The sequence below is a fragment of the Pezoporus occidentalis genome, unplaced genomic scaffold, assembly GCF_034315485.1.
Source record: "Pezoporus occidentalis ecotype Australia unplaced genomic scaffold, CSIRO_AGI_Poc_V1 ctg152, whole genome shotgun sequence".
NCBI classification, from domain to species: Eukaryota; Metazoa; Chordata; class Aves; order Psittaciformes; family Psittacidae; genus Pezoporus; species Pezoporus occidentalis.
The window spans coordinates 1,630,604-1,651,029 of NW_026913339.1; the positions used below are offsets into that span (position 1 = coordinate 1,630,604).

The 20,426-nt window shown below is 37.8% G+C and overlaps 1 protein-coding gene across 10 annotated transcripts in view; it reads right to left on the reverse strand.

Annotated features, from left to right (window-relative positions):
- The window catches only part of LOC134159889 (ankyrin repeat and sterile alpha motif domain-containing protein 1B-like), a 90,756-nt gene continuing 70,330 nt past the window's right edge, over positions 1–20,426 (reverse strand). For 7 of the 10 annotated variants that reach the window (XM_062611360.1, XM_062611359.1, XM_062611361.1 and 4 more), the window contains 5 exons: positions 14,188–14,274; positions 9,431–9,568; positions 3,100–3,267; positions 1,836–1,924; positions 1–1,639 (listed from right to left, as the gene is read on the reverse strand). In XM_062611360.1, coding sequence (XP_062467344.1) covers positions 1,603–1,639; positions 1,836–1,924; positions 3,100–3,267; positions 9,431–9,568; positions 14,188–14,274 — 519 coding nt within the window. In that variant the 3' untranslated portion in view covers positions 1–1,602. Of the gene's footprint in view, positions 1,925–3,099; positions 3,268–9,430; positions 9,569–14,187; positions 14,275–20,426 lie in introns of all 10 variants that reach the window. The other 3 variants (XM_062611355.1, XM_062611358.1, XM_062611356.1) reach the window with 3 other exon arrangements.

A 20,426-nucleotide genomic window follows, 5' to 3' on the forward strand; every position in this document is an offset into this window, starting at 1 on the left:
TGGGACTGTACAACTTCATTTTATTTTGTGTGCTTTTATAGGATATAAATAAATGACAAAATTACAAAATTTATAACTGGAAGCCCAAGCATATTTACATAAGTATTTGTTGCAGTGAGGCTACTATTTACTGTTCTCCTATACAATTTTCCTTTTGGTACCATATTTTTAGTGTTATTTTTTTCCTGTCGGTTGACTACATACATTATCAACAGTGAATAGGCAAAAATATGTACACGGAACTATTTTGTTCAAGTAAATTGAATAATGTATTAAAAGTATGTCATCACTCAGCGCTATGATTAGGTTTAACTAAACCATATACAATGATCAGGTTTAAACCAAGTTTGATTATCCATTTTTTGGAATTTACCAACTGATGATCCTAACTGAAAACCTCAGCTGGATATGAAATAATAATTAAAAAAACAGTAAGACAACCACACAATTTATCAATATCTCTATAATGAACTTCAAAATGATTCACGATTTGACTGGATAGAACAGTATACGTTAAAATGTCATTTTTCTCCTATAGTGATATTTGTACTGTTATAATTTCAGTTCTACATAAATATACATCATGGTATTATACAAATACTCCACAGACATTAAAAAACTTAAAACACTTCAAAGAAAAGGTAAGTAAATCTTATTTAATCAAATATTAAGCAAATGCTTAACTGTTTTGTTCCATTAAAACTTTTTTATTACTTTGGAATTTTTTTCTTTTTCTTGCTATTTTTACTTAGAAAATGTTTTTGCAGTAGAATTTTATCAACACGCTTCCAAACAAGCTTTCTGTGACAGAAATCTTGATAGCAAAAATCCATGGTTTTGACTTTATTTAGAACCACTGAGATTATGTTTTAAAAATACTAGCAGAATTCATGGCTATAGCAATGTTGAACTGCATAAACTATATGTAGGTGTAGTAGAACGACCATTCCACTTTCATTCCAGACTGATCACATGGAACATCCAGTGCACTGATGCTACAACTTTTACATTTTTCATAGTGCTGCAATAGCAGTGGTTTACTTAACTTTAAAATAAACAATATTTGTTGTAATTAATCTGGCTTCCTTCCATAAATATTCACATGTTTTCCTATAGTACTTCTCTTCCATAAAAATATCTAATAAATGTTTTCTGTGCATTATTAATACCTTTTTCTAACCATTCATAAAACTCTGATCCTTTGTTACAATGCAAGAAGTTCCTATTTCTGTAGAGGATCAAAGGACACCGATGATTACATATAAAACCAGCGCATACAGAAATCAGGGTGCCTAATTTCTTGTCACTTCAATAAGTTCTTTATTCAACACAGTAATTATTAATGAATTCAGTGGTTTCACAGATACTCTATTTATTAATTCTGGTTCTATTTCAATTAAAAACTGCCAAGATTTAAATAAAAAACCAATCAAATATTCTACTCGTAGGCAGCATTAGTGTTAGTTTAGAGACCTTTTGTTTTTTTATATTTCTTAAAAAGTAGAATTCTAAAATAAGAAATCAAAGAAAGCACTGTGGCAGCGTCACAAGGGAGAACTGCGTGAAAAATAAGGTTTCTCACTCCTCTTGTGGACTGTAATTTTAAAAGTCTTCATATAGTGTCATTCTTCTGTCAGTGCTGCAGGAAGAAGAACATCACCAGAAATGACTGTCAGCCTTTTTTGTTAGTTACAAGGCCACTCATACAGTGCAGTCTTCCTCTCTGCTGGATTGAAACGTTGCCATAAAGGAAAGGCTGTGCTGTGACTGCTTGGCGTGCAAGGCACAACAAGGAAGGGGGGACAGTTTTGTATCAGAAAATTGTAGTTTCATACTTGGTATTAATGCCTCTTTTGGCCTCCTGTCCAGGTTCAACAATCCATGGCAGATTCGCAAGAGTCTTTTGTTCGGATGGATCTATCTGCTTTAAATGCAAACATACAGGGTTACCATCTCTGTGCACAGCATTTCTGGCAAAGTTTTTTCTTTGGATTAATAGAATACAGAACAAATCCTGTATCAACAATGTCCTGCAGCAGCAAGCGTGGTGGTCTACACTCCCGTGTACCCACAGTTGCCCTCTTCTTCCGATTTAGATCAGAGGTATGTCTACCTCCAAGCTATAGGGCATTGTAGTTTATTACAGCCATGCTTGATCCTGAGAAGTCCTTTTGCTACTGAGACAGTTGATGATATCAGGAAATGTTCTATTTTAAAATTTTATGGAGGAAGTTTCTGTGGTAATGGGTGACAAAAGTCTACAGTCACACATATTTTCCCTTTCCTCTCAACCAATCATTAAATATCAGAGAGTATGGTTCTCATTTTATAGCCAGTGAATATGATACAGTGTGCAGTCATTTTTTGCCTTTTCCCTCCCAAATCGTCTTATGCCTGTATTCATAATTCATAATGTATTTAATAATTGTTTTAAAAATCTGCCATAAAAGAATATTTCTGTGTCATCTATACACTTCAGGAGGGCACTTTAAAGGCAATTAATATGTAGGGTGCCATGAGCTTGGATTCTTAGGAGCTTGGGATTCCAGAGAAACTACAGAAAAAGTCTATTAAATCCCAGTTTTGGAACAGGAAGGTCAGCCAAGGGGCAAAAATTAAACAAAAAAGGTAAGAAAAGAAGTTGCTTGGTCTGATTGATAAGGTAATTGTAAATTGATTTGGATTTGTAATTTGGTTAGGATACATATGCAGTGACTGTGTACCAATCAAGTTTGGTGCAGGTTTTATTTCTCGACAGGAGATCAGGAAAGCCCATGGAACCTCAGAGCTTTAGTTGTATGCATTTGCTGTGACCCTTAGCACTTAAAAAAGTCACAATACATTGGAAGTAGACTGAATCAGTTAAAGCTCTGTAATTACTAAAAGCGCCATGGCACATCTGGAAGGATCTGAAATGGGCAGTTGTTTGAAATGGCTACCTGTGCTAGAGTGACAGCTGATGAGCAGAGGAGGCACAACGGAGACATGCAGCATCTCTCATTCAACAGGTATGTTTATTTTTACAGCTTCTAGTATATCAACTCTTAACTGTAGAGCTGAATTTTGTTATTTTTGCATGCACAACTACCTTTTACTTACCACTGACTTCCGAATACTAACACGTGGTTTGGGAATAGGTTTGGAGGGTTTATTTTCAAAGCTCTCTGGGAGGGTTGAAGAATGGCCCCCTTTTCGTGCTTGTAATGCAAGCTGATAGGCCACCTCAAATGCTTGTCCTAGTGTAAGGATGATTTCATAAGCTAAATTCTGAAACAAGACAAAACCAGTTAGTTAAAATTAGAGTGAGGCTGAATTATCATCAGATACATGAAGTGGAGTAGTACTGTCTACAGGAAGTGATTTGTAATGTAAATAATTAAAATCATGCTGCTAATGACTTCCTTACTCTCTCTAATATTTATGTCTGTCATTTGATTTCTCATTGATTAAAACCAAACTAAATGTAATTTATTGTACTGAAAGTAATTAATTCTAGAAACCTTGAAAACCATGTCTCACTAAGCATGAAAACAGGATTGGGTGAGTGTGTGTCATCTCTTTTTAGAACAAGTACATTCATCCCCACCTTTTCAGCTCAGTATCTGCTGCTCTCAGGATCCCACCCATCTTGCACTACTGCATCTGGGCTGCCGTTTCAGAACTCCTCTGCTGACCTGTCCTCCTCCAGAACCAGCAGCCTGATGAGCTGCTACCCTGGGCACCTGCCTCGGGATGTGCTGCACTCTCACTGAACAGCATGGGAAGAGGATGCAGCATTTACGCAGTGCTTCCGAAAGGACAAAAAGCAAATGACATAGCATCATAGAATGGTTTGGGTTGTAAAGGAGCTTCAAAGGTCATCTAGTCCAACCCCGTGTGCTCCACAGATGCAGTCCACCTATGCACACGTGAAAGTCAGTGCTCTATGTCAGATGCATGTTTCAAGTGCTGGGGAAACCTTCCCATGTTTTTGGAGTTGTGGGTTTTTTTTTTCGGGGCAGGGGGGTTGTTTTGTTTTGTTTCTTTTTTTTGGGGGGGGGGGTGGTGGTGTTTTTTTTCCCTCTAGAGTAAAAATGTTTGAGCTCAAACTGGCATGTCAGAATACTCTTGGTAAGTGTGTGTGTAGGTTACTGTGTACGACCAAAGAAGTTAGGTTCTTGAGACCAAGACAAGTTTAGTGGTATCGGTGGAATACTTTTAAGTTCTCATGTGGAACAAAACCTGTTGAAAGGTTTATAAAGCATGAATGAGGAGCCAAGGGGCTGGTACAAATAGTTTTTCAGCACAGTTTTACATCAGTGAAAGAGCAGCGGTGAGTTTCAAATCTGATCTTAACCTAAACTGCAAGTGAATTTCTATGGTACTTTTTTTTTCCGGTTTGTGGGTTTGTTTTGGTACATTTATTTCTAGGCTCCTACTAGAGCCTATTTCTAGGCTACTCAATTTGCAACAAAGTTTGGAACTCCTGCAAAGCAAATGCAAGCCTTCAGGCTCGCTACTTTATGTCCTATGGTCTCCTTAGAACAATTCACACATCATTGATGCGATTCAGAAGTTATCTTCTCCTTTCTCAACCTCTGTAGTCCACAGCTGGAAGCAATCCTGCATTGCTTTGAAACTAGGCGATCCCTTAAATTTCCCACATTTGTCATATAATTTTAAATGACGTATCTGTTTATCTAGTCAAGTCTAGCTGTTGAGTTTGCGACAAGCCAGAAGGCAATACAAGACACTTGGAAGCACACTATTTGCCCTTAAGTTGTCAAAACACAGTTAATGTGTTAATGTAAAATGTAGGACATTTTATTTCATGTCCTACACTGCAATTTCACAGTAACAGTGAAGAAATTACATCCTTTTGTTATCACACATGTATACTGAGATAGTAGAGGCTAAATTCAGCACATTTGGCTCATTGTAAGAACTGTTATGAAGGTGCCAGCTCTGGGCTTTGTTAGGTCAGACAGAAGAGTTATACTCCTCCACTGGGATATACTCTCAGCTGCTATGACTGTGGTCACAACAGCAAGCTAACCAAAGTTTCACAGCTTCCCAAATAAAAATGTCTGTCTAATTTGATATCAGTAGTCTCTGCATTATCTCCTTTTTAAATAATGGAGACTGGCCAGGATAGTGAAACACTGAGGATGCAGTTTGCCAGTGGAGTAATAAATGAAAGACTAAAGAGACTATAATAAAGTGCCCTGCCTTATAGCAGAACGCTGGCTATGGAATTAAGACCAACAGAGTATAATTGTTAAAAATGTACAGAATAATAATATTTAAAATGGAGCACATCTATTAGTAGGACAAAGATATTATTCTAAAGACATCTTAATCAGCTGTCATGAAAGTAAGGCAGTGTAATATATCACCATGGGATTGTCTACAGTGGCTATTACTATCACTAAAGAATACATCAACAGGACGGTGTGGTAATGGCTTGAAGAAAATGCAGACTGCAGTACTACTGGGACTAAGAAAATGCACCATCCAGTGTGGCATACAAAAATGTCACTGAGACACAGGCCTGGAAAGCTCTTGAGATAAGAGTAGAGACAAGCAGAGAGTTTGCTATGCTGAGCCGTAAATCCAGTCTGGGTCCTGCATCTCGTCTGAAGCCACTATGATTTGTTTTCTTTTTGCAATCTGTAAAATGAAAAAACAGACCTGCCTGGAGCCTGAAAGCCATAGGAAACATGGAACTGTTTCTGTGGTTAATAAATATTTGAAATATAGCAAATAAAATGGAACATCCAGTGTTCTGTTCAATATTTGAAATGTAAACTGAACTTGTACATAGACTTTATACATTGTGTACTGCGGTAGAGCCTTGAAGAGAAATCTGCAAGTGGAGGCAAGGAGGGCTTTAAAATTGTCCCTTGTAAAATTTAAAAAAAAAGAACTATCTGAAAAATTGTATTTTTAAAACACCCAGAAGTAAATAAGTTTGGTTTGAGGAATTTCTCATCTGAAGTACTGGGAGAGGAATATGAGGATTAGAGTTGGTATGGATTCTTGCAGGTGCTGTATTGGAGAGATAAGAGCAGGAGTCCCTTGGGGATGTGGGTGGAAAACCAAACCACTAAATTGACTATGGAAATTCTGATGGAGCAAGGAGACTATTTGACTTTTTTACATGTGGTGCAAAAGGAAGGAAACAGATCTATCTCCCTGAAAGATGCTTAGTACATAAGCTGTAGACCTGCTGGTCTGACTGAGGAAGACACTGACCTTTACAGCACTCCACCAGGCTCCTTAGAAAGTAGGCAAAACTTTTAGGACCGTGGTGCTACTGAGAATGCTGGAGTCCTGCTCCATGATCATCTCAGCAGAGAAGGAGAGGGAGTGAGCTAAAACCCTTCAGTGAGCTAAAACCCTTCAGCAACAATTTTTGGGAGATGAGAAATTGAGGTCAACTGCCTTGTTTGCCATGTAATGTTACAGTAGCACGCCAGTGTAAGTCTGAATCAGGATTTTTCAGCTGCCTTATCTCAGACAACCTATTCCAATGCCCAATTGCTTTCTTACATCTTAACTGACTTTTTTACTGCCAGCTATGTTCTATTCATAGGTTCACTGGGCAATACAGGAATCTCTGATGGAAATTACTCTGGATGTCTCCCCTCTAAGAACCAGAATTTAGTATAGGAACTGTGACAATGGTTCCCTCCAGAGGGAATCCTTCACTTACGGTTTAGGGCTGCTTTATAAGTGAATGAGTCTCAAACAGATTTCAAATATTGAACAATAAATCCTCTTCTTCACCCAAGCCTTGTCCTCTTCAATATTCTTTAATTTTCTGCATTTTTTTTCAATTTTGATTATAGAATTCTAACACTGAATAGACAACTTACATGTACAGTCACTCCCAGATTGTATGTATCAGTGGTTGACATGTCACTATGATAAAATGCTTTCCTATCTGCAAAATAAAATTGTTCTTGCCCACATTTCCTGAGGAACTGAAGGACTTAAAAGAGTAAAATTTTTTTGTGCCATTGCATATACTGTATTACCATAATATATATGATTTAAGATGAATCTTTTTTATACTTTATTGTGGATTTCTGCCGTTTCAAACCTTATTTTTCTTAATGACTTCTCTCTATTGACTGACATGTAGGATTGTTTCTATTAGCTAACTGAAGATCAGTTTTAGACTTTAAACAGCAAATGTAATGTACTGTATGCTTGCATTCCACATATCTAGCTAGTGTTTTGGGGGCTTGTATTTGCATCAAAAGTGCTAGAGCTTGAGAAATAAAACAACACAAAAAGAGTATCTGAGTAGGTAACACCCGACTAAGGATTATGTTGCAAGAGAAAACTAAGTCAAGACAGTTAGTTAGACATTAAAGTTTCTGTATTGCTTAAAATAGCTAAAGTGCTTGGGGTATTAAATGTTCCTCCTAAGGTACAGGAAGTGAACAAAATGTTGTAATTATTCCTGGATAGCTATTCTTTCCTTGCAAAGCAAGAAGAAAATGAATTTCATCTACTATACCTGGGTTTACGTTTGTGCTTGATTATTAATCCTATAAATGAAACAGCAGTAAATTGAAAGCATTAACAAGTACTTAAATAGATCAGGAGAAATAATAACCTCCATCAGTCTAATTTCAGCTGATTCACTTATTGCTGAAAGCTATATAATGTAACATCTTGTCAACCACAATCTCTATTTTTAACAAAATTTTGAAGTTCTTTCTACTCCCTGTGGACACTAAAATGTCAGCAGAGAATTGAAACAACAAAAGCACTGAACCAAAATGCTAAAATTCCTTTAAATCTCCCTTTCTGTACATCTTACTGTTTAAACTCTCTCAGAGCAGTTGCTCTGCAGTGTTGACTATTTCCCCAGTCCCAAACAAAACGCCTCAGTTCAGACATCTCTGATCTCTTTGATTTAGTGCATTTATATTCCTGTAAGCATGTTTCAAGACTTCACACACATGATACTATATTAAAATATTTTCTTATTGAATGATTTTAAAGTTTTAATAGCATCTTGAATTTATCTTGTGCTTAACTTAGAGGGAAAGCATTCCTGAAAGTTTTGGACAATAAATCCTCTTAGTCCTAAAAAATCAGAGCCACTACTTATTTCATCAAATTTAGCTGGAACAGCAAGAGTGACTAACAACTGATGTGTTCATGATTTCTTGAAACTGTATCAGCCTGTGCATCACCACCTGAGAAGCATAAATGTAGGAAGAACTTAGTCATTTTCCATTAAAATATCAGGAGCTGTAAGGACTTCTGCTGAAATAATATTTTTGAGATTTTTAGACAAGAAGATTTGAACCAGGAAGTAAAGGATTAAAGCATTAATTTGCTATTTTCAAAACAAAGGCTATCTTTTTGCAAAGGTAAATGTGCTGCTAAAATAAAATTTTCCCAAAATCTGTATCTGCATTATTTGTTAAGCTAAAACTCCAACTGACATGATAGAGAGGAGAGCAGAACAGAACAGAGGGACCCTATAATAATAACAACAAATAATCTGTTGGTAGTTACAGGGGTAAACTTACACAAGAACACAAGCAAATACGCAGATCTCTGTTATCACAGATGTTTCAAATGTTTCAGTGGGGTAGCCAAATATTCCTAGGAAATCTTGAGATATGTAATTAGCTACTTGTGTGGTCTCTGTCAGATCTGTAAGTGTTTTAGTTCTCTGGTTAAAGCAAACAGAAAACTTGTCATATATTCTCTACACATTTGCAGCGGAAGCTTCAGTCTTACAGTTCATCCAATATATTGTCAAAAAGTCTAAACAATATTTAGAGAGATGTTTCGAGTTTTTGGGACTGATCCAGCTTAACACTGAAACACTAAAAGTCAGTACAGCAAGGTAAGAAATCTGAAGGAATCACGGTGGTAACATCTCACCTCTGTTCCAAAAAGGCAGCCCACGTCTGTTTTGTGAAGGTGGGATGTTACCACCACCACGAGTACAGTGCAGTTAAAAACACGAGACTGCCTGCAAACATAATTCAAGCTAGATCTTGAACCTACCTGTTAGCAAGATTGAACACTGTGTATAATGCACATTCTGATTCGTTTACTTGGTTTGCACTCAGATATCGGAATTGGTGGCCAAACCTGCTTGTTACAAATTTCTTGGAAGGCTACAGATCATGTTAGAAGAACTATATGTCAAGATGTATGAAATGCTACTTGCCAAGTTTACAGTCAACAGCTGAGATTACAGAGGTGAGTTGTTTCAGATGGCAAATGAGACAGTATCAAAGAAAATATTTTCTCTTCTCCAGAAATGTCTTTTTACTATCCCATAGTAGATAAGACTTTTCACGTGGTAAATGAATGACACCTTCCATTAACCCCCATATACCTGAAAATATTTCAATAGAATTAAAATACTATTACAAAGAATTATTAAATGAAGTATCTTCTATAAACTGACCACATCAAACGCAGTGAATACATGGCAGTAGTGGTGATTAGTCTTCAAGTCTTTAGTGATGTACGCAAATGTAGAAAGGTCTTCAGGGTCTTGTGCAGCACACGAAATGTTACGGATTTCATGCTCAGCAATAATATTCTGTTTAAAAAAAATATTTTCAATCAATTTAGGAATTAAATTTAAAAGAGTTGTAAAAGGTGTGGGTTTAGATTTACATTTATGTTCAACTGCTTTACTGAAGTATTTCAAAAGTTTCTTAGTAAGAAGAGATTTAACACACCCCATGTGTGATCTTACATTGATCACTGAAATTTTGACTCTCTCCCATGATATCCAGAATTGCCAATAATCTGATAGGAAACAATTACATTCTACAGTCTCCCTACAAATCTGGTTGAGTTTTGCGCAGTTTATTCAGGATCCTCTGACAAAGAGACATCTTTCCTGGCACACCACCGTAAAAGCAGTTTCAAAGCACTAAATGAGCATCTTATGATGCTGCTGGTTTTCTGTATAATGATCACTCCATGACACTGTTTCAGTCCACTGACAGACAGAATCTGGTGAAACCTAACAGGCTCAATATCCCAGTTTTTACACATGTTGTTTGACAAATTTCAGCTATACTTTTCCAAGTATACTTTTGCAAGAGATAAAACCACCAAAGATTTACATAATTGAAACCCAGAGCTCTCAAAAGGCTTCTGCTTAGTAAAAAGATAACTACAGAAAGGATCTGGCAACTTTTCTCCGCTTACTGCCAACAGCATCCTGCAAGAAAGATGTAGAAAAATGAAACCATTCATGCACCGAGCAACACTACTTGCAACAGCCAATGTAAGCTATAGCACACTACTGAGATACAGGTGGGGCATGTCTGTCCGATGAAATAAAGAAAAAAAAGCTGTCTTAAAGCTTTGGAGAAAATTATGAATATTCATTACATAAATTGCTCATATGTAATTACTGTGTGCAGGCCAAAGGAACCATGAAGCCAGAGAAGAAGATACTGCAGAGTGGCTTATGATTAGGCCTTGCTTCAGCAACACAACCATTTCAAACGATTTATTTAAACAGAATGATTCACTGGATATGAATTTACTTAGCACTTAGTTTATATGAGCTTTTCTGAATTGTGGCCCTGCTGGCTGTAGCTTTTCCACAAAACCCCAAAATGAACAAGCCTCCTGCAGCACGACATCGCTATTGCACCAGAGAACATGTGACATCTGTCATGTCCCAGTCCCTCCCAGAGCCACTGTTTGCTGCTGCCTTAGTGGCATCTGTCCAAGTTAAAACAATCTCTGGCTCTCCCTCACCCCTCTCTTTTCTTTCCCACTTTCTTGCTTCCTTCTCTCTCTCTCTTTTCTTTTTTTAAATTATAAGGAACAGGAAATGTATAAAACTAAATCAGTTAAGATGCTTTGCCATATCTTCTTTCATGTGCTAAATGGAAACTTTCCCTCTTGCATATAGGTGTCAAGGTTTTGAAAAGACATATCAATATATCTACTTAAGGAAAACACGCCTTAGGAAAAATCTTAATAAAAAGCATTCCAAATTTCAAATTACAGAAAAAAAAAAAGAGACAAGGAAACTGTTACTGAGGAAATGAAATAATCCTCTTAATCTTAAATTGTTGCAACATACTTGATTGTTTCTGTTTGATGCATTATTCACTGAAATGACAAAAAGAGTACTTATGTTTCAATACATGCTAATTTATAATGACACGTATAATCTCTGCTTAACAATCACTGACTTTTTATGTTACATTAAGCATTTTATTTTCTTTGTTCTCAAATTGATAACTTTTACTCTGAATAAAGATTTTGATGCGAATTACAATTAAACCAAGCCCAGGGATTTAGATAACCACAGATATAGCTATAATACAGTCACTGATGTTGTATTGGGAACACTGTAGTTTAGAAAGCAGAAATAATTAAAGCTTGGAAAGTCTTAAAATCACGTTAAGTATTTATGCCAAATCATGAGCCACAAAGTAATCACTTGAATTTATGCAGCGTATGTGAATGGAGCTCTGCTATGCTATGCTGAAATTTTTCCTAAGTGACTTGGGGTTGATACAGGGCTTTGCACTTGAATCAAAACTCTCAGAGATTATTTTAATGTTTTCACTTTAAAGCAAGTGGAGTTTGGAAACATACCCAAATTAAGTTTGTTGTGAATAAAATAAAGTATACCTAAACTAAATCTTCTGGATGAAAACGAGTAGTGAAACTGAGCTTTTCCCTAGCTTTTATAGGATACCCTCTGTGATCTCCTTTCAAAACTAAACATGTCTTCAGTGCATGTGCTTACTGTTTCCTAGGGTCATTACTCCAGTAGACCCACAGTCTTACTCTGTGGAAATTACAAGGCTGTGAACCAGCTCACTGTTCTGGGAACACTCCTCAGGCATTGACTGTCACTGTACAGCCGTTGTTCTAAAAATTGTCACTCAGTTTGGCAAGAGAAACCTCAGGCGCTTCTCGAAAAGCAGGGAAGCTGAAAGTCGAGTGTGGTTCTGCCAAGGAAATACCTTGGAGAGATCAGTGTTTTACTAAGCAGCCTTGCTTTTGCTTGCCTATCTTGTGTCAGCCAACGTCCCTCCTGGCAGAAATCACCCAGAAGTTAGGGTTAGCTGTGACCCATGAGAAAATCCTGCAAGTCTGCTTTTTCCTAAGCAGCAATTTCTTTCTGGCCTCACTTGCAAAGAAATGGTGTCATGTCAGAGTGGTGTCATGCCAAGCTTCAAGGAGCCACTGAAATAGCTGTCGTGGAATGAGGTCAGGGCCTCTTTGTCACCTGAAGCTTTTGCCTGCTATGACTCAGAATATAAAGTCTTAGCTTGGTGGCAGAAAGGAAAAGGATGAACAGCCATGAGAGCTGAGTTTTCAAGCACATAACTGCTAGCTATTTTTTGTCATTAAAAAGTATGCATTTATTGCTAAGTGGTGCCCAGCGTTGTCAACTATAAGCTCATATGGAAGCAGTACAAGTCTGAATAGGATCTCACCTTAGTGCTAATCTGTTTTGGGTCTTGAAGGAATTGGGTACAGCACACTGTGGACAAGGATGATAACAATGCTTCCGGGAGAGTTGCAGGCTATTACCTGGTTTTTACAGAAGGGAAAGGCAGTGCAGATTTTGAACTGGAGAGAAAGCAATCTACCACTTGAGAAAAAACACTGTGGCATTATTTACCTCCATCAGATACATCTATTGCACTATTAGGCACAGGATTTCAGTGGGACTGGTCTAAAGCTAATGCAATTTGCCAAACTTCTTTCAAGTTTCCGTCTTATATAAGATTATATGCACTGTGCAAAGAGATACTGGAAGTTCCTTTTGTTCTCTTGATGTATTCTTTTTTTAAAGCTATGAACACTGAAGTTACATCCTTTATACCACAGAGATTTAAGAGCTGAAAACAGCCTTATTCAAGTTAGAGCTAACAGCATTGCAATGTCCTGATTTGTGCCCTGCACATCAGAGAACATAAAGGAAATGAGGGTTGTAGAAGCTCAGTTTTGAATCAATGGAATCAAAAGGAGCTGACAGGAATCCCTGGCCTCTCTGCTCCGGCAAATATGCCAATATCTGACATAATAGTGATTTCACCTTTCTCTTTCATGCCATCTTCTAACCCTAGATACGGCTTCCAAACTCTACCAGAAGTTCAAAAAACTGCTTTTATTCCTTCACTTAAAACTCAGTTCTAGTTAAACACCTTTAAAAATTGACTTATTTGGCAAGCTGGATGGATACTGGATTAGATGTATCATGTGGTCTGAATGTTCAGCAACACAAAGGAGTTATATACATTATTAACCTGGTCAGGTAGCTGGGTTGTCAGATTTATTTTTCTTATTGTTTTTAGTGAGTTTTAGTCACATAATAGAAAAGGTAATTTTTCTTCTATTCACATGCAAGCATCAGCATGGATTGCATTTTCTTGCCATTTTAGACATCCGAAGAAGAGAAATTAATGCATTACTTTACACCTGCATACAGAGCTTGTACATTTTACTTTGGCTAAACAATAACCCACTGCTGTATCCATCAATGAGTTCTCTGATCTCTCTGTTTCCCCCTTTATTCATTTTTAAAAGATGCTGGATGTATTTTAAAATGTAAGAACCAAAGCACAGGGACATTGCCACATAGGAAGATGAAAACAAAAAAGGAATAACAACCGTTAAGAAGCTGCTGCAGTTCAGGGGGTCAGTTGGCTAGTACCAGGAAAACAGCTCTAAGAGAGGCTCTGACATTTGAAAAGAACATTCAAGGCCCATGTTTCTTATTTTTAAAATGGCTGGCCCTGTAGATAACTTTGCATCTTTATTCTTCATCGAGGCATCTTTTCTCCCCCTTCTCCCCTCCCCCCAATTACATTATTATTGAACAAATTGCATATATTTTCTGTATATTTAAGGAACTGTATAGGGAAGAATATGATAAAGGATTCAACAGAGGGTCACTGCCAAATGTCTTTTGTGATAAGCTTGCTTTTTAATGACAGAAGGTTGGACACTGTTCATCAAATGAGCCATTAAAGCTGCCTTACTCGTCCTCCAGACCGAGTTTCTGGAGAATGACAATGACATTATATCCATTTTGGAAAGAAGATGAAAAAGAGAGGAAAACACAAAGTGCAACTCTGTTCACTCTCTGTACTGGTGCTCTTAGTGAGCCAGTCTCGTATTCGCATTTGAGAGTAATAGAAGCCAATATTGAATAATTACACATACCTTATTCGTTGCATCAATAAATTTGACTCCCTTGTAAGAGACAGACAGGACAATGGTTGGTACTTTCTTCATTTGTTCTGTAGACTTCTGGAATCAAAATGAAGATGTTGTTAGAGTTGTGTTGCATTGCAAGACCAATGCTCTTTCTCCTGTCAAAATAAGGAAGTCAAACAAAAGGTACTTATCAAAATGTCTGACTGTTTCTTGAGCTGGCTATGCTCTGGGATTCTGAAATAGCTGCTTTGTAGTTACAAGACTAAGATCTTTACAGTTTATTGCAAGGATGGTAAAAATTCTCATTTTCCCTAGCACAACAGGAAGAGAATGAAATAAATTTGCCAGGCTTAAAAAGACCAGTAATGCAATCAGGGGTTTCCCAAAATGCATCTGTTTAAGATCATCCCTGCCTCCCCTCTTCTTTTCCTGCTCTTCCTAGGTGTAAAAACCAATACTGCGGTACTTCTCCCAGTACTGTTTTTTTGCTGCAATTACTTGTCATTTAGAAATATTTCACTCTCTTGCGTTCTTGCAGTTGTATTTGTGACACAAGATATCCCTGCCAGTCAATCTGTCAGTCCAACACTGTATCCTGTCATGACTGGCCGTCTACAGTTTTTTGAGTGCGGCTGCTACTGAAAGCTGCTTTATCCATGAATTAGCACTGAGGCTTACTCTGCATTCCCTCAGTGCCAGGTTCTCCTACCTCCAGTTCATGTCTTCCTATATGGCTATTTTTTCTTTTATGCTAATCTATTTCTGTGTGCCATCAACATAATGCACACAGCAATGATATTTCCTGCTGAGCAGACTGGGCAAATATTTGGGATAGATTTAAGTTCTCTGCAGAAAAAATCTGTTGATTAGTTTACAGATCAAATTTACTAAACTAACCCCAAAACCAACCAACAAACAAAACAAATATGGACATAATAGTTTACAGCTGATTTGAATTCTTTTAAGGTGGAGGGCAATGACCAGACTATTCTGTACAAAACTGCTGTAGATAAATAAAGTAGATAGGTAACATTCAAATAGCACTCACTCATGGGAGTATCTGCAAACAATCGAAGAGGTCAATCAAACATTTTCTTGAGAAGAAAGTGTGAGGTCAGTTACAGCTAAATATGAATAAATATCAGCCCACAGAATGAGAGTGTAAACACAATGAAAGGTCTAGAAGTGGCAGCCAGAAAGATCATTAGAGCAGCTGAACAAAATGAGCAGCGGAGGGTTTATATTTTTCAAGGAAAAGGAAACAGCACAAATATAAGGTTAAAAACACAGACTGTTTCTGAGAAAAAAAAAAAAAGTCTGAAAAACAGGTGATGCCAACACTAGAGAGCAAAACAAACAAAAGCTCAAAGGAAAAAAACCTGTAATCAAGTCCCCTTATCAGCTCTTGTTCCTTCCAGAATCAAATGAGACTCCAAATTTGCCAGCATAAAATTCAAAGCTACAGATCCAGCTACATTCTGCAATTAGTGTCCATGCCATGAAGGCTAAAACCTCTAATTAATATTTCAAGGAGAGCCCCACGCATCCATGCAATAGAGAGGACTGTTGTATCTCTCAGGATCAAATGACAAGTGACTCAAGACAACAAGCGTCAGTTTATCCCAGAGAAAGCTTTTTTTACCCAGGACACTAGGCACTGTTCAAAAAATGAAAGCTTAAATGGTAAAACATCCTGAAGAATCTTAATAAAATCTGAAGGAAGACACTAATCTGATTTGCATGACTCTGAACTGCGTGGAAGAAGAAATGGTATCCCTGCCAAAAGCAGAGCAAGTACATACCTGTGTGTGTGTGTGTATGTCTATAATAGATCTTAAATGAGCCTTTTCACAAAATTCAATGCACAGAAAGCACGACAGTGACTCTACAGAAGCTGCAGTACATACATCTATCAGAATAACAAGCAATATACCCCGCATATGCTCATAACCAGACAAAATATTCACAAATATGTCAACATCACTTTAATCATCTGGCAACCCAGCAATCATCCAACTTTTGTCCTTTCTTTCTATCCCGACAGCTACCCTCAGGAGCTCTTTGTCTCCTATTTTGATTATTGTAATTATCTTCTTCCTTGCCTCCTTAGCAGCAAAATTCCTTTTCTCCTCCAACATGCTATACAAACACGGCTACTAAGTTAATTTATTATAGCTTTTTGGTCTAATTTGCTCTATCTTCCATTTGCCATAAAGGTGAAGCTTACTGTTGCAAGGCCACACTGTACTGACCATCTGGGAGTCCTCTTTCTCTAGACCAGTAGGTTTGTAATTTAATCATCTTCCTTGTCTGCTCCACATTCACCTGGCTTTATCTAGAGCAGACCTGATCTTTAGTATTTAATCAAGGTTGTGAACTGCTAGAAGACTGTATCTGAGTGAAATAGCTCATCAAGATACTATTAAATTTTACCTGGCAAACTAGGAAATGAATCAGAGACTGATGGACATTTGTAATTTATTAAGCCAAACTGTCTCAGCTGGAAAAGAGCAATGTCCCTTATCAGCTGGCAAACCATACAAACCCCAGGATTTGTGCAAAGGTGCTCTGGAAGACTGTACTCCAGTGTAGAAACATGATTTTAGGAAACAATTCTGCACTTGTACCCCCACTGCAACAAACAGTTGGGCAGTGCAATAACATCCTTTGTTATAATGACAGTGCTATCATGAAAAACAAACAGCTCTATTCCCCCTGCTCGATTCTCAGTGATACAGTAACTGAAGTCCACCATATAATTATTATTTCCAAGCAGTTTCCAGACTTGAACAGTTCTGAGTTGTCATGGTGAGCTCATCCTATTTGCTTGTTGTTCTTTTCTTTTTAAAGGAGGAGGTGGCTGCCAGAATGTGTAATGTGAGTTTTCAGGGATACAATATGAAAACCATTCACTAAGGCACTGTAAGTGCTTTGGCTCTAAATTCTAGGATGCTGAGATGAAGTACCACAGCTTTCATGGTCAGACATTTCACACCTCTGTGCAGGCCAAGTGGGCATCTCTGCCTGTGCCTGTGACCAGAATCTAAGAAGGTGGGACACAGGAGTCAGTATTCCCTTTCCATGGGCTTTTCAGGTCCTAGCCACCATATCAATTCCACGAGGACATGATGAGATAACAAAACATTCTTGTCCATCTGGTGCCTCTATGGGAAGCATGCGGACTTGAGCCAAAGTTATAGGAGCCACAGCTGAAGGCTGGCATTGGATGTCATGTGCATGCTGACATATGGTCTAATGCTCCAAGGCATGTTCATACCATAGTAGCAGAATTAGATTTTATCTCATGTAGAAGCAATCATAGTGACAGGGCCCTGTCTTTGGGCAAGTGCTCACTAGCCTGGAACTGGTCATAGTTCCTATGAACTCCATCATTTGTGACCATAACTTTGTCTCTTTGTTTTAAGATACTTCTTTAGGAGAATCATTTGGTTGAACAGCAAGCATACTCTAGGCTCGTTGCCAGTGCCTACACAAGGACAGATGTGCATGCTCTGTCTCCTCAGGTACAATGCTCCTGCAGTGAGGAGTCATAATGCTGCACAGTGCAATGCCAGAGAGACTGAGCTGTGGTCCTACTTCTGACTGTGTTAAAGTAGGCCCTGCATAACTCAAGAACCACAAAGCTTCCTTCAGACACAGGAAGATGGAAGAAAGCATCACCATCCAAAATCTAACATGACTTACGTTCAACTTCCCAGATCCCCTGCAAAAGACACAGAGCCTCTTCTACACAATAAAGAACAACAGTAACAGCAGGCTCGCCTGTACTTTAATACAGCTGCTGCGACAAAGCTGCTTCATGTCCTCAGCACCCAGAATGCAGATCCATCCAGTGAAAAGAGGTGAAAGGTGTCTGCTGTGTAATTGTCTAGTTATTACAGTGCTTGCTTTTACAATAAAGGTCTGGATTTAATTCCCTTCTGAGTTTACATCTAAACCCACTGCTACCATTAGGCAGGACAGTGCCAAAACCCTGAATAGCATTGAACAGGGCTGCTCCCAATTCCTCTGTTTGAAACTAGCCTAAAGGTATGCAAGAGCACAGTGGTACCACAGAGAGAGCAAGTGCTTGCTTCTCGTCATGTTTATCAATTTAGTTTCACGGAAAAATCCCACCCCACTTGCAAGCAGACTCTAAACAGAGTTCCAGAGTATAGTACTACAAATTGTCTTAAGTGGGTAAAGCATTTCCACCTGTATTTTGATTTTGAGTTAAAGGCTGTGCCGGACTTACTTAGAATACAAACTAAAATCCAACTGAGATCCACCCAGCCAGTGTGCCTAACAAATCAAGGTAATCAACAATAGTTTAAGAAGCAGAGAACTTTGTTCTATGAATAAAGCAATATAAACTAGCTTTATTTTTATTTTTAAAAAGCAAATACATGCAAATACAACTCTAAAGGGCCTTTAAACCTTTCAAGACAAGATTGTACTGCAATACTTTGCTCTGTGCAGAACTGAGAGCACTAATCCAACAGTTTTAAACACTCCTCTAGTGTACAAAACACAGTGCAGACACACACACACGAAGCAGCTGAATAAGAAATTAAGGAGCACACATAGAATGGTGTCCAAGTAAGACGCTCACACATTCACTTGACATACTTGACATACTGTTGCACTACTTTGCCACACTGGCCACTTTCATGTACTTATATGCACATTTAGAACTGGACTACTCAGCTTTCATACAGTGTCAAAAATGAACCCATGTTAATTTTTAGGTTTTACTGAATATGTAATTATACTTGATCTTTCAAATACACGGTAAAAAAAACCACTATTCAACTATGCCAAGTCACTAACAAATCCATACATAACTTCTGGGTAGAAGTTTATAAACCTGTAATATCTTAAGTTTTCATCTCGGCTTTTTACCTTTGCAAATTAATCGCTAATTTTGTCCTACATTGTTTTTTAATAGCTATCTGAAGACTGTAACTGGTAAGTTTTCTATTCAATTATGTACTGGACTCCACTTCAGTATGAGAATCTGAACATTTTTTCATACTGGTAGCAACTATTAATTCTAAATAGCATCAGACTGCACATTTCAAAATACATATTGCTGTCACCTACTATTATCTGCCCATAAGTCTGTTATTTATTTAAAGCTTATGAAGCCTCATTAAACAGTTCTGTTTGAGTGAATCACTCTGACAAGATCACACATGAAATGAAATTGAAATAAAAAAATCAAAATTCACATTTGACCAGTTAGTTTTGAAGCCATTTTTGAAATCTGACTTGTAACACTTACAGAAAGTCTTCAAAATGCATCACTGACATAATTTAATACCTCTTGGAATAAGATAGCATCTGTAGCCCCTGTGGTACAAGACTGTTTACTTCCCTACAATTAGTGAATGCCTCCAAGCTACATCATTAACATAAGCATTGCACTGGGGATACACCTGCAACTCATCTACTTGAGAAAGAAGTTTTTTTGCTTTTGCCGTATCTGTTTGCACTTATCTGCTGTGGAAAGGGCAGCACATCCCTCCTGCACCTTGGATTCCTTTTAGCCACAGAGCTCAAGGACATACAATCCTCTGAAGAACATGGGATGGCATGATGTGGATGTGCATAAGGACTGAACATCTTCTAGATGTCCCACCAGTTCTCTTTTCCTTTTGAATAATATCCATGTGCCTGTTCCACTGCTGGCTCCCCAGAAGCACTGGCCACATGAGTGAGACAGAGCTACAAGTCCCATGAGAACAGAGACTGAAGACTGTGAATTCTCAAATAGAGTATTTGAGCAGGACACTTCTACTTTTGAGGGGAGAAACTAAAGGGAGATTGAAAAGTAGAAAGGGATTAGCAGAAACAAGGAGACTGACATCTATATCTAGGTCATCCTTCTTTATATGAGGAATGAATGCCTCAGACCCTGCCTATTTTCAGTGAAGGGGTTACCTCTGCTTTATCTGCAGATTTTGTAACAATTCCAACTTTCAGTCTTAAGTCAGCAAGATATTTAAACACCTGCTTTATGAATAGAATTATGTTGCTGGTTTCTCCGAACTTTGACTTGAAATGTAAGAACCTTTATTCTAACGAGAAAACCTTTAAGAAAGATACATAATATTCCGGAAGGTGTTAGGCTCCAAGAGCAAAACCTATGTTCCCTACTGCTGCAGGATATATCTGATTGGTTCAGACTGTGCAATTGGTGTATGCAACATTAGTGATTTAATATTACTGCAAGGAAAGAGCCC